Source organism: Taudactylus pleione, unplaced genomic scaffold (assembly GCF_031769625.1).
Source record: "Taudactylus pleione unplaced genomic scaffold, aTauple2 ptg000216l, whole genome shotgun sequence".
Lineage (NCBI taxonomy): Eukaryota > Metazoa > Chordata > Amphibia > Anura > Myobatrachidae > Taudactylus > Taudactylus pleione.
This window is the reverse complement of record NW_028284618.1, coordinates 181,073-203,677: the sequence shown is the minus strand read 5'-3', so window position 1 is coordinate 203,677 and position 22,605 is coordinate 181,073. Positions and strand designations below refer to the sequence as shown.

Below are 22,605 nucleotides of genomic sequence, written 5' to 3'. Positions count from 1 at the left end.
GGAGGCGTTCCCGTGGGAACGCCCCCGTCAGGGAGGCACGCCCCCGGCACGCCTACCAAAGGGGGCGTGCTTTCAATCAACATCGACAGCACGCCCCCTTTGATCAGACACAACGAGCGAAGGACTTTCCTTCGCTCGTCGCGTCTGGCGCATGCGCACGACGGAGCTCCCTCCGTCGTGCGCATGCTCAGTCCAGAACATCGACCCACTTGCGAGCGGACAGCCGCTCGCGAGTGGGTCTGAATCAGGCCCTATGGCTGACGGCCAGGTTCCACCACCTTGGTGTTCATGGATTATTATTTTTTGTTGTAATTGTAATGGGGATTATTATTATTATTATTATTATTAGTAATAGTATTAGATTTTAAATGCACGCATCAAGAAGTGTATTGAAAATCTATTGGATGTTCATGGGTCATGACCAGCGGCGGCTCCTACCCTCTTAGATGAGGGGGACTGCTGCCGCTGAAAAGGGGAGGCAGAGTGCAATTACTCACCCACTCCTCCTGGCCGGGTCTTGGTGCCTGCGCAATCGATCTGTTAGGCGCCGGGACCAGCGCATGAGCACTAGCGGCAAGAAAGCCGCGCATGCAACCGGCATCCAAAGGGCTGCATCGCCTGCAGCCCCTAGGAGCCGGTTAGGGCTGGTGGAAAGGCAGAGTATAGCGGTTTCCTCCTGGAAGCCGCTCTCTGCTAATAGCAGCCCGGACTGGCAGTCCCAGGGGGAGGAGACACCAGGGGGAGGAGACACCTCCCCCTGAGACTGCCTGTTGTGTATATATGACTGGCAGGTAGCGCTTCCAATGGGAAGCCACTGCCAGTCAACACAGTGTAGCCAGTGCAGTCACGGACTGCACTGACTACACTAAGGTGGTGGATTTTACTGGGGGGGGGGGCTGCAGCCTCGAAGCCCCTAGGCAAAATCTGCCACTAGTCGTGACTGAGTGGTGACTGAAGATGGCGACTCAGAGGCACGGAGATGGAGTGTTCTATCAAGTTGCAGGTGTATCGCTGAAGTGGTTGCGTACACCAAAGCTTTATCGCTCACATTGGAGGCCATACTCAGACTGAAAATCTGCACACACCATAGGGTTGGTGTAAGTTCCAATGGTGCGGCCGATGGTAACATCTAAAGAGGCACCAAACACGATTGCAGAGTCTAGAGAGGCACAAAGCGATATTTTCCCGCCATCTTGAGTAACCGGAGGGTTTCTTAGATGTCTCATTGTCACGCAGATGATCTGCTTCTGCATCCCTGGATAAAGCAGTAGATCACAGAAGCCGCCAGTGGACTTTTTTTTTACATAAGACGCCTACTTCGGTTTTTGCATATTGTACATCATCCGCTGTGTACAAAGACACAGCAGAAGTTACTATTGCGTCCATCTCTGAATCAGACCCTAAGGGCAGGACGAGCGGGTCACGTGCCCTGGGCGCCGTAGGACAGGCGGCATGGGGGGCGCTACCGGCCACGGTCCAGCCCATCCTAGTTAGGCAGTGTAGTGCCGACCGCAGTGTGTGAGATCAGCGCTACACATTTACATAGGACCGGCGCTAGGCTTCCCTGCGCCCATCGCCGGTCCTGTGTCCAGCGCCGGTCCTGTGCTGCACAGCTGAGCCCCTTCCCTCTCCCTGAGCGCTTACCTAGTAGCGCCAGGATGAGAGTGGGAGGCGGGCTCAGGCTGTGCAGTTTGACACACATATCGCCGCCAGCTCAGCAGCGATGTGTGTGTTAACCAGCAGCCAATGACAAACTCTCATTGGCTGCTGGTCCTGCCCACACATCAACGCCACGTGCGGCGGGAGCAGTGGCCGGAGCGTGGATTCAGGTGTGTATTGTACTACTACTGGGGGGACCACTACTGGGGACTACAACTGTGGGGGGCTACTACTGTGGGCACTGCATCGGGAGGGGTACCTCTACTGGGGACTACTACTGGGGGGGGGACTACTACTGGCGGCACTATATAAGGGGCTTACTACTAGGGGCACAAGGGAAACTACTGGATGGGGGGATCACTACTGGGGGCCTGCATAAGGGGGACCACTACTGGGGGCACTGCATGGGGGGGACTACTGCTGCGGGCACTATATAAGGGGCGTACTACTAGGGGCACTGCACTGGGGGGACCACTATGTGGGGCACTAAATAGGGAGGACCACTACAGGGGACACTGTATGGGGGGTGGACTGCTGGTGGGGGCACTATATAAAGAGCACTGCATAGGGGGTACCACTACTGGGGGCACTGCATAGGGGGGGAGACTACTACTGGGGGCACTATATAAAGGGCACTGCATAAGGGGGTACCACTACTGGGGGCACTGCATAGGGGGGACTACTACTGGGGGCACTATATAAAGGGTACTGCATAAGGGGGTACCACTACTGGGGGCACTGCATTGGGGGGACTGCTACTGGGGGCACTATATAAAGGGCACTGCATTAGGTGGACCACTACTGGGACACTCCATAGAGGGGACCACTACATGGGGCACTGCATAAGGGGGATTACTACTGGGGGCACTGAATAAGGGGAACTAATGAGGGGCTGCATAAGGGGACCCACTACTGGGGGCATTGCATACTGGGGATACTGTATAAGGGAAACAAATGGAGGGCTGCATAAGGGAGACCACTACTGGGGGTACTGTATAAGGGGCACTATTATTGGCCTGCATAAGAGGGACCACAACTGGGGACATTGCATACTGGGGGTACTGTATAAGGGGCACTACTGGGGTTAAGGTGCATATGGAAAGGAATGTTCAGCGTGACGATAAAGAGGTGTGTGTCATGTTGACATGCCCCATTTTTAAGTGACCACGCCCATTTTGTAGGCGTGCACATATGCTTATCTTAATCCATCTTTGTCTATATGTACACACTAACCAGGCTGCATTCTCAGTGTACAGAGAAAGTGTATAAAGAAAACAAAGCAGGCTAGTAGCCGCTATACTGTAGATGAAGATCATCTCTTTCCTACTTTTCTGTATTTACAAGTACGTCCTGCATTTTACACATTATCCGCTGCTTGTATCTGTGTATTCTTTGCAAAGTCGTTTCCATAGGCAGAGTATAACTATAGACCATGGGGAAGTGTTCTCGCCTCTCATAAAGGTGTTAGTGTGAAGTATACCAATCTAGTTTCTGTCAGCTGCTGTAAAATAATGAATTGGGGGCAGTATTACTTGTTGTCAGAAAAGGTCTCAGGTGCCCTGTGCCTGCTGCCATTCATGCCACCACGTCCTGTGCACAGCTTGGTGCAAATTTTCACATCTATTAATACTTTGCTTCTGAAAATAGAGAACTAGTGTAATGTGTAGCTGTCACCTAGACACAGTAGAGCTGTCATTGTATGTGCCAAACCTGTATTCAAGCCTATCGCTTCACTGGGACTCATGCTTATGTGATGTTACTAGATCCAAATGAACTGTTGCTTTCTCATGATCATTGGTTCGGCAAACAAAATGGCTGCCTCTGCTATGTGTAGGTCACAGGTACACATGTCAGTAAATGTCTCAAACTCCAATATTACTATTTTGAAAAGAAAAACTCCACCCCAGTGTAAAAATTTCTGGCTCTAAATACTAATATATATATATGTGGCCTGATGAAGAGTTGTGCGCTATGCCGATGTTTTTCGCAGTTGATTATTGTTCGCCTGCGCATGTGTAAAAGTACATTACCACAGCGAGTGCTTATTTGCAGTGTGATTGATGGGGAGCGTTTGGGCGAGATAATGAGGAGTGGTGGCAAAGAACGCAGATGTGTCGTGACCGTTTCGGGGCCGTGTCTCAGCCGCAGGTGGGCGTCTCAATACATCTCCCGGTGGCTGCGATATTTGTATATGATTGCATTGCAGAGGCAACGTTAGCGTACAACTCTGACTCAGTCCCATAGGCCCTGAGCCGCCACAGTGCTCTGTTCTTGGAGCAGGGCCATTCCAATGTGAAAAAATAGTTTCTTACATACAACCAGCAGCGGCTCCTGATCTCTTACCTGCGGGGGCTGCCGCTGCTGATGGCCTGGGCCTCGGGCCCTGCTCAATGAATCAGGCAGGCGTCGGGGCATGAGCGGTGGCACCGTGCATGCGCTCGATAACGGCATTGGTTGCAGCCTCGAGAAGCCCTTCAGGGCTGCCCAAAAGGCAGAGCAGCGGCTTCCACTGGAAGCCGCTCTCTGCTGATCGCAGCCCGGACTGGCAGTCCCAGGGGGAGGAGACAACTCCCCCTGAGGCTGCCTGTCTTCAGCGTGACTGGCAGGTGGCGCTTCCAATAGGAAGCCACCTCCAGTCACAGTGAAGCCATTGCAGTCACGGACTGCACTGGCTCACTGAAGTGGCTGATTTTATTGCGGGGGGTAGAGGGGCTGCAGCCTCGCAGCCCCTAGGTAAGATCCACCACTGCATACAACGTAGTTCTATTCCAAAAACAGGGCATGGCTAAATATGCTACCTCAGGGCACATAGAGGAGGGGAGGGAGCAAGGCTCACGCACCGCATTGTAGTGATCAATCTCATTATCATGCATGCATGTTGTAGCATGCCACAACTCCTCCTATGGGCTCTCCTGCCAGATGAAACCCTCCCAGAGAGACAAATATTAAGGGTAGGGAGTGGAAAGATATTTGCCTTACAACAGTGGTTCTCTAATTGGGGTAGTAGTACCCTCAGGGGTACTCTCTGTGACGTTCAGGGGTACTTGCTAAATTTTCTGCAGTGGCGTAATAGGACATCCAGGTGATATACAGTACATATAGGGAAAGCAGTGTCCTAGGGGTCCCCATGCATCACAGTAGGAGCCTGACTGCGATATCCTGGTAGAAGAAAGCATATGTGGACCATAGTTTTATTTAAACATTTTCAGAACTTGTAAAATATATATATATATACTTATAGAAATATATATATGTACAAGTCTTTCTATTCTTGTGTCATTTTTTTCAAATGTTGCATATTGCACATTTATAGCTTTTATATAAAGCTGTGCCTAAACTTTCTATCTCATAACACTTATAATCAGCACTGAGGCCAAACCACAGTTGACACCTCTCACGGAAAAGCCGGGATGCTCCTGAAAAATGTGTGGTGCTCCCAGCCACCCGAATGAGTTGGTTTTGCCTTTAAAATGACTGCTGCTTTAAAAATACGGTAAGACTCGCGGAAGTTCCCGCGACGGCTGCAGCTCGTAACCTGTTGCATAAGCCCCAAGGGGTATAGTGAATTTGCTCGGTGAAAATAAAAAAAGCTTCTTCTTGAAAATCAACTAAAGATAAGTTCTCAGCTGCATATAACATAATGAAGGATTATTGGATTATTCACTGTAAAATAATTTACACAGGTTGTATAAGGTGCCACATGGGTTTATACTAGTAAAACTGACAAACATATCACAGTTACCAGGCAACAGTTCCTACAGCTTGTGTATATAATGTGACATTTCTTAAGAATCTACAAAATGATATCCTTCTCTGTAATCATCATATTAAACAAATTAGTCCTTCTGAAATAACAAGACCACCCAAACACCTTACTTTTATATTTAAACATTTGTCTACCCTTAGCATGTTGTGACAAGAGACTACACACTGGAGGTGAGGGTGGGGGGCTCTTATGGAAACTGGAAGACCGAAATAAGAGGTGTAACCTACAGCAACCAATCGGATTGTGCCTGTTTTCTAATGTACTAGACAGAACAAAAGCACAAATGTGATTGGTTGATATGTGTTACATCATCCTGTCTACCAATTATCATCAGTATGCATGGACAATTTGGTTTGTGCTTCTTCTGAGGAGTGGGTATAGCTATTCCAGGTATGCGGGGAGGGCATACACTGGCTACATAAATGTTAATATACAGACAACACACACACAGCGAAAACAATATAAAGTAACACTCTGTGATTGCCATATAGTAAACAGAGCCCCTGGTGATGCCATAATGTAAATACAACATGCCAGTGACCGCCATACAGTACATCACAGCAATAGGCTGCACGGCCACTACAAGGGAAGGAAGCAGTAATTTGTATCATCTGGGTGGTGGCCATCCACGGTCTGTCCGCGGTAATGCCCTGCCTGCTGGTACTTGTGGTTCCCCAAGTACCAGGATGCAGGGGAGGCTTGCTGGGACCTGTAGTTCCACCTGTAAAAGACAATATTACACTTTAAAAATGGACTATCATCTCGGCACCCACAGCCCAGGAGTGCCGGGGATAGCCCGGGCTTCAGCCCTGGCCTTGGGTGCCCCGGGCTGACTAACTAATCAGCCGAGGCCAGGAATCCTTGGCCTCGGCTGACTAGTTAGGGGGATGAATGCTTTTGCCGGGGGACCCCGACATATGTGTCCCCTGGCTGTGGCATTACCTCCTGCTAGTGGAGCCCGATGCTAGTTCTGAAAATATGGGGGACCCCTACTTGTTTTGTTCCTTGTATGTTTAGAACCAGTGCCAGCTCCAAGAGCCTGGTGCTGTTTCATCAAATATGGGAGATCTCTACACATTTTGTTCCCTGTATTTTTTGAACCAGGGCCAGCTCAAAGAGCTGACCCATTCCAATTATGAGGTTATTAATTCTCAACCTCCTCCTCTTCACAATTATAATTAAATTATTCATTAATAAATCCCCTTTCCTGCACAGTGAATGTATTTTTCAGCAGACACAGATTGGAGGACTGCTGAAAAATTGGACAAGTGAGTAGCAGCCCTGCACTGATAGGGTCAGTTTTAAATATTTCCTCAGCAGGGGGAGTACCCGTTCCCCCTGTAGCCCCATTGGCTACACCCCTGTTCGCAACTCTTAATTTTGGCAAGGCAGACATGATTGTACTTAGTTTTGAACATGTACAAAGTCGCAGATGAAACACAACAGAACTTGGCATACGGGGATACAATCAGTTTGCCAGTGACGTGATGCCGGCTGTTGAAATACCGATGTCGGAATCCCAACAGCCGCTATCTCTATTAAAGGTATAGCAGGGTGCCTTAGCTTTTAGCCGTGGGGGGGGAGTTAGATTTAGGCACCATGCCGGGGGGGGGGGTAGGGTTGGGCTTTGGGGGGGGGGGTTAGGGTTATGCACCACTGGGGGGGGATAGGCACTAAGAGGGATGGTTAGGTTTAGGCACCAAGGGAGGGGGGGTTAGGTTTTTAGGCATTAACAGGGAGGGTTATGGTTAGGGTGCAAGGTGGGGAGGTTTAGGGTTAGGGTACAAGAAGGGAGGGTTAGGGGGAAGGGGGGAGGCCTAACATACTTACCCAACCCCTTTTGGGAACCGAGCATCGGGATGCCGCTGTCTGCATTTTGACAGAAGGCATCCAAACTGCCGGTATTTCATACAGATTCCCTCCCACAAAAGGCGGCCAAGTTAGCCTGATGATCCAGGAACTTGCTGACATAATTAGTGTTGATTCAGTTCATCATGCCCTCGCTGCACGCTACTTGTACAGTAGGGGACGAGGTCACAAAGACGCAATTCCGGCATCATGCCCACTGTACCTTCCACATGGACGCCATCATGCACCCACACCACCCCTGGGATTATACTAAAGTGTGCAGTCACAAAGTCGGCATGTATGGCCTAATGATATGGATGGAGTTGCAGTTGAGTGCACTGGAGGGGGCGATAATAAATTATTTTAACAGTGGGAGGGTCAGGGTAATACAGAACATTGTACTTTACTTTCATTGTTCAAGTTAGAATAATTAAATATTGGGGTTAAGTGTTCTTATACAGTACACTTTAGGGATTACCTATTAACAACAGTGGACACCAATTACATGCCCCCACTGTCACTTCTAATGGTAAAACAAACAAGAGGCTGTTGGGTAGAAATCATTAACATGGTTAGTAACGCTCTGATTTTCACAAATATGTTTACAGACAAGACCATATTGTAATGAATATTTATGAAGCCACCAGCAATCTGTCCTTGGGTAAATAGGTTTCCCTACAGGATAGTAGTGAACTCTAGAATTTATAATCAGAGATGTCACTGGATAGTAAAACCAAAAACATTTATCCAGCTTATCTTATAACAGCTACACTTCTGGGAAGACTAGATCAGAGCGTAATCAAACGTTAAGAGGGGAATTCAATAAGTCGCTGGGTTTATCCTGCAGGTAATTGATTGCGCTGCCCGATTCAGTTAGCTGCGGGCACTCCTTGCGCTAATTACCAGAGGCAGGTGCCTCAGGAGCTGCGAGGAAAATCCTCATTATAATGCAGACTGTGCACGGAAACTCATTGATTCCACACTTTACACGAAGTCAATGGGTTAGCGCATGTTAATCCCTAGTTTACCGCATGGGGAAAAGGCTCATTAACTGAATAGTATTTCCCCACAGTATATCCAGTGGCTAATTGAATTCCCCCCCTAAGAAGAAAATCAACAGCTTGGGATTCTGGGCCTGATATAGAGATGTACGCAAACCCGATGGTTTACATACATCTCCTATATTTTGGGGTCTGTGCATGCGCAGGACTCTGTTCAAGTGCATGATAAGCTTGTCTGCTGGTTTAGGGAGCAATCACAACAGCAGGGTCAGGAGATCCTTGGACACTTGGTTACCCAAAATGCAGGTGAGTATCATTCCAAAACGTTATAACAATTGGACATTCCCACCAGATTTAACGCTCAATACCCCACACACAATATTAATTAGAGGGTTTTTTTTAGTGCTCGGGGATCACAATAATATTGGAATAGTTGAAGGTCAAAACCAAATGGGGAAGCAAGACAGGGGAGAAGGCCTTTTAATAGGACAGAGGGAGCCCATCAGGGCATGGGGCCAGGGCTTCCATAAGAAATTGTGGGGACCAGGACTTCACCGCGTTTTTGCAACTCCAACCCTGCAGTGTCTCTCCAGCTCCAGTCAGACCCCATTTCCTCTCCTCATCCAGCCACCCTTCTGTGTCTCCAGCCAGCCCCCCTTTTACATCACCAGCCAGGCCCCCTTTTATGTCACCAGCCCCCATTTTCTCTCCTCATCCAGCCACCCTTCTGTGTCTCCAGCCAGCCCCCCTTTTACATCACCAGCCAGGCCCCCTTTTATGTCACCAGCCCCCATTTTCTCTCCTCATCCAGCCACCCTTCTGTGTTTCCAGCCAGCCCTCCTTTTATGTCACCAGCCAGCCCCCCTTTTGTGTCTGCTGCCAGCCCCGGCCTGTGCCTCCAGCCAGCATCACTTACTTACCTTGGCGGCTGCTCCTCTTTATATCGCAGCTCCTCTCAAGGAGATTCTATTTCCCCTTGATCCTAAGGACCGGGATATGACATGGAGTGAGGGTGGAAGTGCGGTTCCATACCATCACAGCGCTTGTCTCAGCTGGAGTATATGGCCACCAGTCGTAGAAATTTGTAGCCTCGCGGGTTTGCTTCGCTCGCCACATTTCGGGCACGGTGGCAGGTTGCTATTCCCCTTCTATGTCCACATAGATAGTAACTGATGACGTCAAGGTCCATTCAGTGAAAGGCATCTAGACACTACACTCCTTTCAGCGGCGTGGTGCGACATCATGTCAAGAACGCTTCGCCGCAGTAAAAATAAAAAAAATGTAATTGTACATTCCACTGTCAACTGGCCTGTAAAATCGACCTGACATGGGAGAGCCGGGGTCTGTGGGCCTGCAAGCCACTGAGGGGAGCTCCGGGTATGGTCCCGAGCTCCCGGTGGCCTGGGGCGGCAGGAGCCAGGAGCGGGCCCCCTTTTCTGTCCGAGCCCTGGACTCAAGTCTCGGCATTACCCCCTGATGACATCCCCACCTGGGGCTTTTGGTTCATGAGGGCGTCAGCAACTTCTTCCTACGTAATGTCCGAGTTTAATTTGCAGGCCAAAATTTGTCACGTTTGGGAAGACCACATTGATCAAGAGATTTCTGAGTAGCAGCCAAATTAGAAGAGGTGGGATGTTCCGCTGCGTGGACGTTGTAAAGAAATTCACAGAAATTATGAAAATATTTAAGAATGGTGTCGGGATTGTTACTCAATGTCCACGGTTGCCCCTAATAGTTGGTATGGTTTGTAGGACCTTCTTTGCTCTGCTCTTAACTTATTGGTCAGTAAAGTGTCCAGTTGATAAAAGCAAGGGTTTGAAACAATATCAGTGTCGGATAAAAGTTGTAGAGGTGCTACCATCCCAGGATCAGGTCTATACAGGAGTAAGAGCGGTGAATTAGGGAATAAAAGTTAAAATCTTTACAGGAGGGATTAAGAGCTCTCTATGTATATGAATAGGCTAGCCCCAGCTATGTGACTCTGGAGTACACATGCACGGAGGAGTGGGGGGGACCTGTGAGGTACGCCAGATCTATCGAGCTCTGGGGATAAAATAGTGTTAAAATCCACTTCCACAATCGCGAGGTCACCTTGAATGTTGAAGAGTTGCGCAAAACAGTTGTAAACCCAATTTGACCCAGAGTTTGGAGCATATAAATTTTCTAAGATAAAGGTCTGGTGGCCTACTTTACCAACCAAGATGATGCATTGCCCAGCAGAATCTGACGTAGCTTTAGAAAGCTGGAAGCAGACCAAGTTGCAGGTCATTATAGCGACACCATTTTTCTTTGAGGAGTGAGAGGAATATTCCACCAAGAAATACCTACAGGAAGCCCGGGTTGGCCGCCACTTTTTTTTTTTTTTTTTATATTTTCTCCTGTATTGAAACATATCTATTACAAACATAAGAAATATCAATTATAGTACAGTCAATGGAAATACAACATTATACATTTCTGGAACACATAACCAATATACATTAAAGTTAGTCTATCATTACATTCCAGATATGTGTTAAATAAAAAATAAACATAATAATTTTGGTGAGTACCCAAATCCACGTCGTCTACTCTTCCCCTGTCCATATCTGTGTAATAAATATAAAATAAAACTTGTAAAAGACTCAAGTTGAAACGCGTTGGTACATCGGTACTAGGGTGTAGAGAGAATAATAATCAAGGAGGTTGTATGTATGCATGTCTTCCTCATCCGCTACATCCGGATGTTGGTGAGACCTGACCAAAGGAGCGGAGTCTAACTTACGGGGAGGTCTTCGCCAGTTACCCCTCAAATTGGGATATGGGCTTCTGTTGCACCCAGTAAGCAGGTCACGGCTCCGTGGTCAGGTACTAGCAAGAAGACTGAAGTAAGCTCGGAGGTATACAGAATACAGATGCGGTGTCAGTACTGGAGTGTAGTACTGGAGACTGGCACATGGACTATGCACTGAGGTGTAGCTGAAGTATCCAGACGCAGGGTAAGTACTGGAGTATAGTACTGGAGACTGGCACACGGACTATGCACAGAGGTGTAGCTGAAGTATCCAGACGCGGGGTAGCATCGGAGTAGAACACTAGGAATCAGCACACGGAGGATGAACTGAAGTATACGCTGAAGAGTCAGACGCAGGGTAGCGTCAGAGTAACACTAGAGAAACTAATTATAAATGACACTGGAGTAAACACTAGTGAATATCGCTGGGAACGATCACTGGTAGATACAGCGTGGAGCCTGGAACAATGTTACAGCAAGCTGTCACTGCAAGTAGCGAAGTAGTTCAGGCAACTTCCTGTTCCTGGAGTCTGGCTATATACCCTTAGGTAGCTGTCCATTGGAGGAGCGAGTCAGCTGAGCTGCCAAGGCTACCAATGGAAGGGAAACTATCAGGTGATATAAACAACGTGGCTGTGCCACATGACTGCGAATTTGTGGATGTGCCGCCCAAAAGTAGAAATAGGATTAGTGAGCAGACCATCTAGGGCAGGCACACAGCTGCAAAACAAAAACGCTGTGCTTTACTCTTCGAGTGCGCTTAATTCATAGGCTCAATGACAATACGAATAATGAGCAACAGAACAAACCATGCCAGTTTCTCACAGCCTGGGATATAACTCGAGGCAGAAAGATGACTCTAATAACACATTGACACATCTTTACATGGCAGTACAGTAAGAAATAACAACATACAAGTACAGTTTAGGACAGAATGGGAGGGCATTTAATTTGACAACCAACTCAATGTTTATTTCTCAATGTAAAACACATGTACAGTTGAACATTCATATCAAAAGCAATGACAAAGTATGGCAAACTAACATACAGTAGCCTAAAGGAAGAAAAAGGAAAGGACTCTTGGGGAGATGTATTAAAGTACGTAGCAGTAAAAGCGGACGTTATGTCCCGCAGATACCTTATCCCCGGATGTATGAAGAGCGCGATGTAAGCGGCAAGGCAGAGGCGCTAAGGGCACCAGTGTTTATCGGCGCTTCTATCCGATAGGAACGCAGATAGGAGAAGATATGTTTGAACTGTCTTTAGAAGAGACCGTAAGGAAAAGTACCTTTATCAGTTTCGCCAGGCTGGCCTGGAGCTGGCAGTCTTCCCTTATTATTTTTATTTTTTAAATAAACTTTATTGTTCCTAAACATGTTGGTCTGTTTAGAGGCGCTGAAGTGAGGGAGGTGAGAGCCTGTATTTTCTCCACAGATCCGCATGTTGGCCGCGCGTCACTAGTGTCCCTCAATGACCACCAATTATGAGCCTGCAAAATACCGCTATGCTCCCTGGGAGACTCCCCACCGCATGCGCAATAATACCTGTAACGCTGATGATGACAGCTGATCACCAGACTGGTGTTTTTGCACACAGCTATTGCAATAAAGCCAGCATTACATCCAGCCGATAGCTGCACCTACTTCCCCACTAACCGGCAGTGATGCGGAAACGGATAGATACGTCCCGGAGATGGACTAGTGATACAACTGCCCCTCTTTGTGGGAGCACATATGAATTAAGAAATATTAAATATAACTTTTATTAAATGCTAAAAAGGAGTGAGCAATACAAAAAGCATCCAATGACAAATACATTTTAAATAAATTTAGCATCTGCGAAATATAGACAATGCAGTTCAACAATCCAATGGGTGTAGTAATTGTCATAAAATTATCCATTAAACCAATTGTGCAGATAACATGCAGATAACATGGTGTGCTTTATGGTATAGCATATGGACGTTATGGACCCACCGTACCTGATTTTTGAATCACACTGTATTATTCTGTACCTGGTATAATAGCCATAGGAAGGGAATTTTTTACCTATGGGCGCATTATATTTACTACACCCATTCTATGACTGTTATGTAACACATAAAAAAGTTTCCATTTTTAGATTAAGAGCCTTTAAAAAACAAGGGTTGCGCTTAGAAGATATTGGGGTAGATGTATTATAGCAGCACTTAATGTGCCTCTATACCGATTCCTGCTTCGCCTCTTTACCGAGGCGCAGCAGGAAGCACTACCGATGAGATGTAAGAACATCTCATCGGCCGGAGAGGGGGAGCGTTAACTCCCCCCTCCGGCACTACCCGCTAGAGACCACAGCGCATCAGCCTAGTGCTGATGTGCTGTCTCTCTGTCCCGGCCGGCTCCACTGAGCATGCGCGGGATCTCGCAAGTATCGCGAGATCCCCGCGAGCAGCCTGGAGCCGGCAGCAGGGACAGCGCTGTCCCTACTGTGGGGATAGGCTAGCGCCAGGCTGTAGCTGTTGATAACGACAGCTACAGCAGGCCGAACGGTCATGCGGTATGACCGTTCGTACATGGCCCTGCCGCTCGGCGCTGCTATCTTGCAGATAGCAGCGCCGATTATGACAGGGCGGGCCAGGGCAACAGGTGGCATGGCCTAATCGCGGGAGGCATAGCCACGCCCCCTTTCCAAAAAAAAAAAGCTTTGCAGCGCCGTGATGGGGGGGTGCTCTGAGCCCCCTCAGCCCTGATCAAAGCCACGGGGGGCGAGATCAGTGTGATCGCCCCCCCCCACAGGCACAGTAGACTGCTCTGGCTGCTGCTCAGCAGCCACAAGCAGCCTCCCCCTGCAGCTCTGCACACGCTGTGTGCTGGGCTGCTGTGAGGAAGGGGGGGGGCGGGCTTGGTAATCTGTACCCGCTCCCCCTTCCTCTCGGCGCCCCTGCGTACATGCTCAACCTGACAGTATCGTCAGATTGACCAGCATGTTCTGGCGATGATAGTTGTCAAAAACGACCAGCGGACGCGCGCATCGCTGGTAATTTTGTACATTAATGTGCGCGAGTTGTGCCCAATTACTAAGCGACTGCATGATTACGACATCGCTCAGTAATGTCGTGTAGTGGATATGCGGCATAAGGGATACATTTACTAAAGTGAGCGTTTTTAGAAGTGGAGATGTTGCCCATAGCATTAAGACGTCAGCTTGGTCCATGAGGATGAGTAATATGCAAATTACTCAAGCACTGGTTGCCACAAGCGGGACCGAACTTTGCATGCACAACACTGACAGCCTATGCCAACCATTGATACTACAAAAGTGCCCAACTCACAATCATATTAAAATATAGCACCAGAACAAATTGCAAAAAAAGTCTCTGATGGGCCTACACGATGGAAAGCCTGAAGCCTTTATACAACATCAGCCCATGGCAAATTATTATGACCACTGTTTTCCAAGATGTCAGACCTTGGCTTATGAAATATGAGTCACATCAGTTTGTAATAAGTAAAAGAAAACCCACGTGTTCCAATGTACAAAGAGATGCTTGGAAGTCATGCAAATTCCACTTTTGCAAATATTACAAGATCACAGGAAAGACAATACCTGTTTTCAGCTGTAATGCAATTTCTCTATAAAACATGCAAATGATCTGTACATATACAAGAAACCATTGTTGTGATACCAGAGTAAATCTGTGCGCTCACCTGAGATATACCTGTGGGTGCTCTAATTGTTTCATTGAATTATCCATTTGTTCTTCAGGATTAAAAATACACTTCTACTACCGTCCTCATTCAGGGGAGTATGGGAGCTAGGATATACTTATACTTCTGTCCACATCCACGGGAGTATGGGCGCTAGGATATGCTTCTATTACTATCCTCATCCACGAGAGTATGGGAGCTAGGATACGCTTCTATTACTATCCTCATCCACGGGAGTATGGGAGCTAGTATACACTTCTACTACTGTCCACATCCACGGGAGTATGAGAGCTAGGATACGCTTCTATTACTGTCCTCATCCATGGGAGTATGTCCTCATCCACGGGAGTATGAGAGCTAGGATACGCTTCTACTACTGTCCTCAACCATGGGAGCTAGGATATACTTCTACTACTGTCCACATCCACGGGAGTATGGGAGCTAGTATACGCTTCTATTACTGTCCACATCCACGGGAGTATGGGAGCTAGGATACACTTCTACTACTGTCCACATCCACGGGAGTATGTCCTCATCCACGGGAGTATGGGAGCTAGGATGCACTTCTACTACTGTCCTCATTCAGGGGAGTATGGGAGCTAGGATACACTTCTACTACTATCCTCATTCACGGGAGTATGGGAGCTAGGATTTGCTTCTACTACTGTCCTCATCCACATGAGCATGGTAGCTAGATTGCGCTTCTACTACTGTCCTCATCCACGGGAGTATGGGAGCTAGGATACGCTTCTACTACAGTCCTCATCCACGGGAGTATGGGAGCTAGGATATGCTTCTACTACAGTCCTCATCCACAGGAGTATGGGAGCTAGGATACACTTTTACTACTCTCCTCATCCATGGGAGTATGGGAGCTAGGATACACTTTTACTACTGTCCTCATCCATGGGAGTATAGGAGCTAGGATACGCTGGGGGACTTTTATCAAAATTGGATCATAGTAACAAGCTTCTGGAACTCCCAGCAATGAGACAGTCGCTTTCTTTGTCTAAACTATACAAGTAAAATGACAGAAAATTATATATTTCATATTAGTTATATTATAATAAAGCTGCCAGAAAAGCTCCTGTTGTTCCACATGAAACTTTCTATTGCTTATGGCACCAGGATGCATTCACATCTGTCAGGAAACGAAGATGTCATTGGCTAAAAATAGAAGAGGAGTAATGATTCCAGTCTTGATATAAAATGGTAAAGTACTTGTCCACAGATGCATGAGGGAGATGGAGCTGCAATCAGACCACAAAGCCAGCGTTCTAATTATCTAAAAGCACTTTCTTCCAAATGCCATTATTATTCCACAGAAAACATATTTTCGGAAGGCACTGCTGTTATCTTCTGTCCTATTACTCTACAAGGTGGAGGTGACTTTTCCGCTTTAATCATAATAGTTGATGTAAAGGTCAAATGTACCTTTTAATCTGATGTCTATTTAGTCTGATGACATTAAATATGTCTGTACAGTAAAGTGTATAGAGATCATGGACTGCCAAGGCGATATATATTGTGGCAGTATCACCAGAGGTGCTGCTGGTGAGCAGCAGATTCTGTGTGGGGCAGGGCAGATCCTCCCACATAGAGTAGAAAAGCATTGTGGGTAGATGCCTAATAGCTGCCATATGACCAGAGCCCAGGTGAGGCTGCTGGTGGACACAGTCAGACAGTCCAGGTGGGGCTGCAGTGTGAGTGAAGCAGACCAGGTGGTCAGGATCATACCTGCAAGGAGGCAGGCAGATCCATATACCTCTGACACTGTCCTTGTGAGAGGCAGCAGCCAACAAGCTGAGAAAGCTATACCAGGCCAGGAGGCCAGTGTCCAGTCCTGCATGTGGCAGGAAGGACCACCAATCTCAGAGACTGTGAGAGAGACTTTCATGCAGACTAGCTGCTTCTGCAGAGAGGGTTCAAGAAGTGAGCTAGTGCCCTAAGAAAGGGCTAGGCGTTTATTATTTTATTTCTGTTTCCTGAATTCCATGCTGAAGTAAAAGCACCATTTTCATTTGTTTAACTGGAATGCGATGTGTGGACTCTAATTCTGCATCTAATCACTGCACCACCAACACCAATCTACCAAGCTAATAACCCCAATTTATCACAATATATATATATATATGTAAATATCCCACTGCCACACAAATATTTATGCTCCACATAGCACCATGGCAAAGTAGATGCCATTTTGTGTGGTTTAACCGCATTTCTCATATGCACCAAGCCCTGGAATGAGATGCATTCCGTGGCTTGGATGTGGTGGGTTGCGCCATCTTTAGATGGCATTACCCTGTAGAAGCCTACGGGCTTCTAATCGCAAAGAAATCTGAGAGGGGTCCAAATCGCAGAAGGATGCTAGAGGGACTTCTGGGTCGTAGACCTGGAAGTCCCTCACTTGCTAAAGACAGCTCTGACCGAGAGATCTGTCCTTTTGTGATTTTCTCAATTACGTCGGTATACATGTGTCATGGATCCGGCCATAGTGTCGACCCAGTTACAATGCTTTAACTAACATTAGCACAGTGTCAGCAAACTGTGCTTGACATTACACTGCCGACAATGTGATTCTCGAAATGGTACCTCCCGAATAACAGTGCTGGGGTGACGGAAGGGGCGGTAAATAACAGAGGAGAGGGTAATGAGTAACATGAATTGGGGGTAGGGGTGTTTGGGGGTTATTAATAAAAGGGGTGGTTGATGTATATGAGAGGTTGGACATTGATGAAGAGAGATAATGAAAGAGGGTAATAAATGGCATGGGTGAGGAGTGAATAATAGAGGTGGGAGGTAGATTAATAGCAGGAGTATGGACTAAAGAACTGGGGTGAGGAAGAACAGGGCTTTGGTGACAATGAAGGCAGCTGATGAATAACAGGGCTGGCGGGATGATGAAGGAACATAATGAAGGTAATCACTAACAGGGTGGGTGAAGGTAAAGTGATGAATAACAGTTGGGACGGGTTAGAAGAGGGAAGGTGGGATGGATGGAATTACAGGGGATACTGGAGGGGCTTGGGATCTGCTGCACACCAATGTGAATTGTATATAATCATGTTATGAAATTATGAAACTGATGTATTTATTGTGTAACTTATGGCACAAATGCTTGGCTATACATAACACACATTTCTAAACATCTGGCACTCCACCAGCACTCCGCAGCGTAACCCATGCTTTTTGTACCAGCAGGGATTGGGCAGCCTGAAGTGGTGATGTCTCCAGGTGCCATGTCTGTATCATTTCTGCAGTGAACCAAAGACACTTTTTGCAGTGGGCACAACTTGGGTAAGAACTGGCACTGGTCCCACAAGACAAAGCATCCCATTAGAAGAATGTACCAAGGCACGCTACTCAGTACTTATTTTTTATGGCATTCTTCTTCCATTTCAAGTGAGAAAATTAGAGCAGAGGGCGTGGCCACATTACAGAGAGGGCGTATCCTCTTTATGGGGGGCGTGCCAGTCGCCTGGGGATGTGTCTAGCATGATGCTGCCCCTTATTCCCCAACCAATCCCAGCCGAACCAAACGTTCAGTGTAAAGAAAACCGGGGTCTGGTGTGCACAACACTCATTATGTCAGCTCTCTATACCATACATGCCTCCCCAACTGCTGGTCCGCTGAGAATAATGCAGTCTCAATCAGTAAAGCTGAATCAGAACAGGTGAAGACTGGAGAGTATATCATTAATTCCCATATGAGTCACATTATGCAGGAAACTCAAATAATAAAAAGTTACAGATTAATTAAATCTCTAAAAAAGTAAACATAAATTGAACATTTTAATGGTACTGTGTTGCTATTTATATACATAACTGATTAAATGTATTGAGCGGGACCCAGTTTAAAACACCAAAATACGTATCTGGTATTTTGGCAAAACCATAAATATTTTTCAGCTCTGTCTTCTATGACAATGTATTGTACTTACGCGTTGCAGTAGGGTTTCTTATCGTATCCCTTGTAATTATTCATGTTTAGAGTCATTTTGCAAACCTCGCAATGGAAACATCCTTTATGCCAGTACTACAAAAAAAATAAAAAATCACAATCATATGATTAAATCATTAAATATGAATCAAAGTTATTTCATTCATATAATCTTAAATCCCGTGAAAAGCTTGTAAAATACAACAAGTGCTTATTTTAAATCAGGCTGTTGGAACTGAAGAGACAGGAGACTAATTGTAACAAGTAACAGCAATTATATGCAGGCGGCTTTACAAATCCTTGGTGATGTACCACGAGGCCTGGAACTGATGCTTAGAGAAGCTTCGCACAATGCATGCTTAGTAATTCACACCTTGTGGCATAAGGGTGCTCAGGAGCTGTCAGTCAGAGACAGGGTTATAGTGGTAGAAGAATGTCTCCGAGAACCAGACCAAACAAAAAATCGCTTTACAACAGGGAACATACACTCATTCAGCCAATATTATTCTCTAAGAGGCATATTTACAGTATAAACTGTATTCACCCATGATTGTTTCAGAAAATAATAGAACAGACATAGGGGTCTATTTACTAAGCAGTGTTAGGAGACAAAGTGAAAGGAAATGAGGTGCCAGCCAATCAGCTCCCAGCTGTAATTTTTCAAACACAGCCTGTAACATGGCAGTTAGGAGCTGATTGGCTGGCACCTTATCTCATTTCACTTTGTCTCCTAACACTGCTTAGTAAATAGACCCCGTAGTGTTCAGAAAGGTTGTGACAAGATCGACCCTATACCTGAGCGATAAGTTTTATCAGTAACTGGGTCACCATGCCTCTCCCACGCTTGCTTGGCATAATCACCATGACCAAATTTAATTTATTGCACTTTGAAAATTTGTTCAGCAAACTTCCAGAAGATTAAAATTACCATCTTCCCAGAGTCACCGCCTCACTTCAAATCTCCCTAACAGTCTATTACAGCACAATTTTCTTAGTCTCCCAAGCTTGCTGCCTTGGTTATCACACTTGACTCCATCCTCTGTTTATTTCCCTCACATTCAGGCTCAAAATCCTGTCGTCTCCACCTTTGAGATATTGCCATAATACAGTCTTCACTTACCCAATATGCAACCAAAACTTGTATCCACTTTCTCATCATCTCCCGCTTTGACTACTGCAACCTCCTCCTATGTGGCATACCCCTCACCATGTAACCTGCTTTTCAGAGGAACAATGGCAAGCAACAAACAATTGAACTCAATTTTGTCTGACCATTAATCTCAGGGAAGCTCCCCGATTGTCTATACAAAATGTTAAGACAAACAAAAAATTGCCCCAATTAATTATTCTGAAAGTCATCTGTCTGTGTTCTTAGGCAGGTCTTTCGCAGACAACGCCTGAGAGATGTCCCTGTTTAACTGTATCAGAATAGCACAGACAAATGTGACTAGCTCAGCCAAGTCCAGTTCAGAATCTTTCAAAAGATCTGCATAAATAATATTCTAACAGCATCTAATACCCCTTTTCCACCAAAATTCCGGGTCTGACCCGGAGTTGGAACAGAGTTTCTATCCGGGTCATACCCGGGATTTAGCCGGCGCCGACTCGGGATACTCCCGAGTCGGCGCCGCTCACACCGGAGTCGGGTCTGCATAGACCCGGCTTTCCCGGCGTGAAAGTGGACGCTTGGAGATGACGTCATCTCCAAGCGCCACTGAAGCCGGACCAATCGGCCGGCTTGCAGCGCACTCCAGGTCATCGTGACCCGGAGTGCGCTGTTCTCACTACAGGGTTTCACGGGCTACGCCCGTGTTAAACCGTGCTATTTACCTGGGTTGGATTGCCGGGTCACTCGACCCAGCGATCCAACCCTCTACCCTTTTACACCAGGGAGCTGCCTGGGTTAACCCTGCAATAACCCGGGTTTTAGCTCCGGTGTAAAAGGGGTACAACATACCTTATTTATGCTGTGGCAACAGTAATGAATTGTCGAATGTGTCTTAAGCTGGGTAAACACTATACAATGTAACAATCGATGCTACTGTCGTTCCAATGTCATTAAGTCCCAGAACACACAATCTAGAGCTTACACACTATGCAATCTTTAGTACGACAGGGCGATATATAGTGTCGGGGGATTGTATCTAATAAATAGTTTCTTCTGGGCCTGATTTAGAGACGCGCGATAATGCATACACAACTGCATACGCTCACGGATCGCAGTAGCTAAAATATACTGATGCAACAAGCGGCAGATTCTGTATTGAGACGCCCTCATAGCTGCCCGCAACTGCGTACACAAACGCAGCATTGTACGCAGATCTTCAAAACATCGACAGCTCCAGTAAGTCCATGGTCACTCAGAATAGCTGTGGTAATTGAGACGCTGAAGGTTCGTTCTGTGCGTGCGCGATCGCAGACGCTGGCTAGTACACGCCCAGAAAATGGGCCGACGCGCCTGCGTTTTGGCCAGAACTCCCCGTAACCACCCACATAATGGTCTCTTCCTGTCAATCTATTGCAAATGAATCTTCACAGCGTGCGCGTTCTCAATTAATTCACAGCGCGTGCATAATGCAGCTGGGACTTATGTGCAGGCTATCGATAATTGCTCAACTGCGTGAACATCGGAATAGCGGTCAGCTCTGAATCAGGCCCAATGTGCAGTTGTGCATACACACTTCACAATGTTCAACACATTGTGCATCACATCATCCCATCTGACGTACAGTACAGCAGTTGGGACGATGCGATGAACGATGGCCTGGATGGATTGGGTGTACACACTATATGATGTGATTGTTCCCTTTCTGTATCAGAACAATATATTGGACGATAGATCTTATAGTGTGTACCCAGCATAACAGAGACTCTATGACGACTAGTACCAGAATGTGGCTATAATGAAGCCTTGCAAACTTACCAAGCAGACCGCTTGCTCTAATTACCCATATACACAGAGCTGCAGTGACATTGATTGGGTTGGGGGACTGGGAGGGCATATTAGTTTCCCATCACTGTGCTAGTTCCTATGGTGTGTGATGACGCAAGGGACCTGGTCCCAGCATCGCTGGGGTGTGTGGTTACTCCTACACTGCTCCCTCAGACCCCTACAGAGGCCTGAACCCAGGAACTTTGTATATATTCCCTCCTCTCTTGGCGCTCTTGCTTATATAAGGGTGATGGTTTGTGTCAGAATCAGAGAAAGAAAAACCATGCTTGTCTGCTAATGAATTTTGGTGAGTTCTCTCGGACTCCCAGAAATGAAGTCAACCCTCCCAGGTCCGATGATGCCATTACCCTGCAAACAGTGCTAAAGTACTGCTTGGGATGTTCCATGACATTCCCTGCATGATGCAACCTAATCCGTGCCTGGCCAAATACCTTACATGTTGCCATAGCTTTTCTACCAGACGGTGAAATAATTCAGTATTCTATCAGAGTGATATGAAGATTGCTATAAGTACACCAATGATGACAACTTTCTTTGCCAGGATCTGGACCGAAATTCTTACGACTGAGCAATACTAACATTATACTGTGGTCATCAGCACGTTCACGCTCCCACCTGTTGATCTCTGTGCCATCCCTCACATCCAATGATTACTGATCTGTTAGTACTGACAAAGAAGTCTCTGCAGACCCTTTGCCCATACTTCCATTGCTTGTAAGGGAACTAAGCGGCTTTGCATGCATTGCTTCTGGCTCCATGCAGCTGCTCAGAACAAATACATGTACATCTGCTGCCGCTGTGAAATGTTTTGCAGAGACTGTAGTCCAGCGGCTGGGTCAGAATCAGGTAGAGATGCTGTTGCCTCAGACAAGCGGGAAGTCTTTGTATAAATAAAAGTATTTTTACCATGATGCTGCTTTTTTGTCTTTAGTGTCTTCTTCTTCAAAGGTACAAAATACACAATTTTTGTGAATTCTTC

The 22,605-nt window shown here is 46.7% G+C and overlaps 1 protein-coding gene and 1 long non-coding RNA gene across 4 annotated transcripts in view; one reads left to right on the top strand and one right to left on the bottom strand.

Moving 5' to 3' along the window:
• Positions 1 to 18,760, top strand: part of LOC148517441 (uncharacterized) — a 44,765-nt gene extending 26,005 nt beyond the window's left edge. Inside the window, exon 3 of the long non-coding RNA XR_015879285.1 lies at positions 17,932 to 18,760. This is a non-coding gene — a long non-coding RNA (uncharacterized LOC148517441). The remainder of the gene's footprint in view (positions 1 to 17,931) is intronic.
• The window catches only part of NEBL (nebulette), a 276,780-nt gene that overhangs the window by 230,623 nt on the left and 23,552 nt on the right, over positions 1 to 22,605 (bottom strand). For all 3 annotated transcript variants that reach the window (XM_088478587.1, XM_088478588.1, XM_088478589.1), the window contains exon 2: positions 18,675 to 18,769. In XM_088478587.1, coding sequence (XP_088334713.1) covers positions 18,675 to 18,769 — 95 coding nt within the window. The remainder of the gene's footprint in view (positions 1 to 18,674; positions 18,770 to 22,605) is intronic.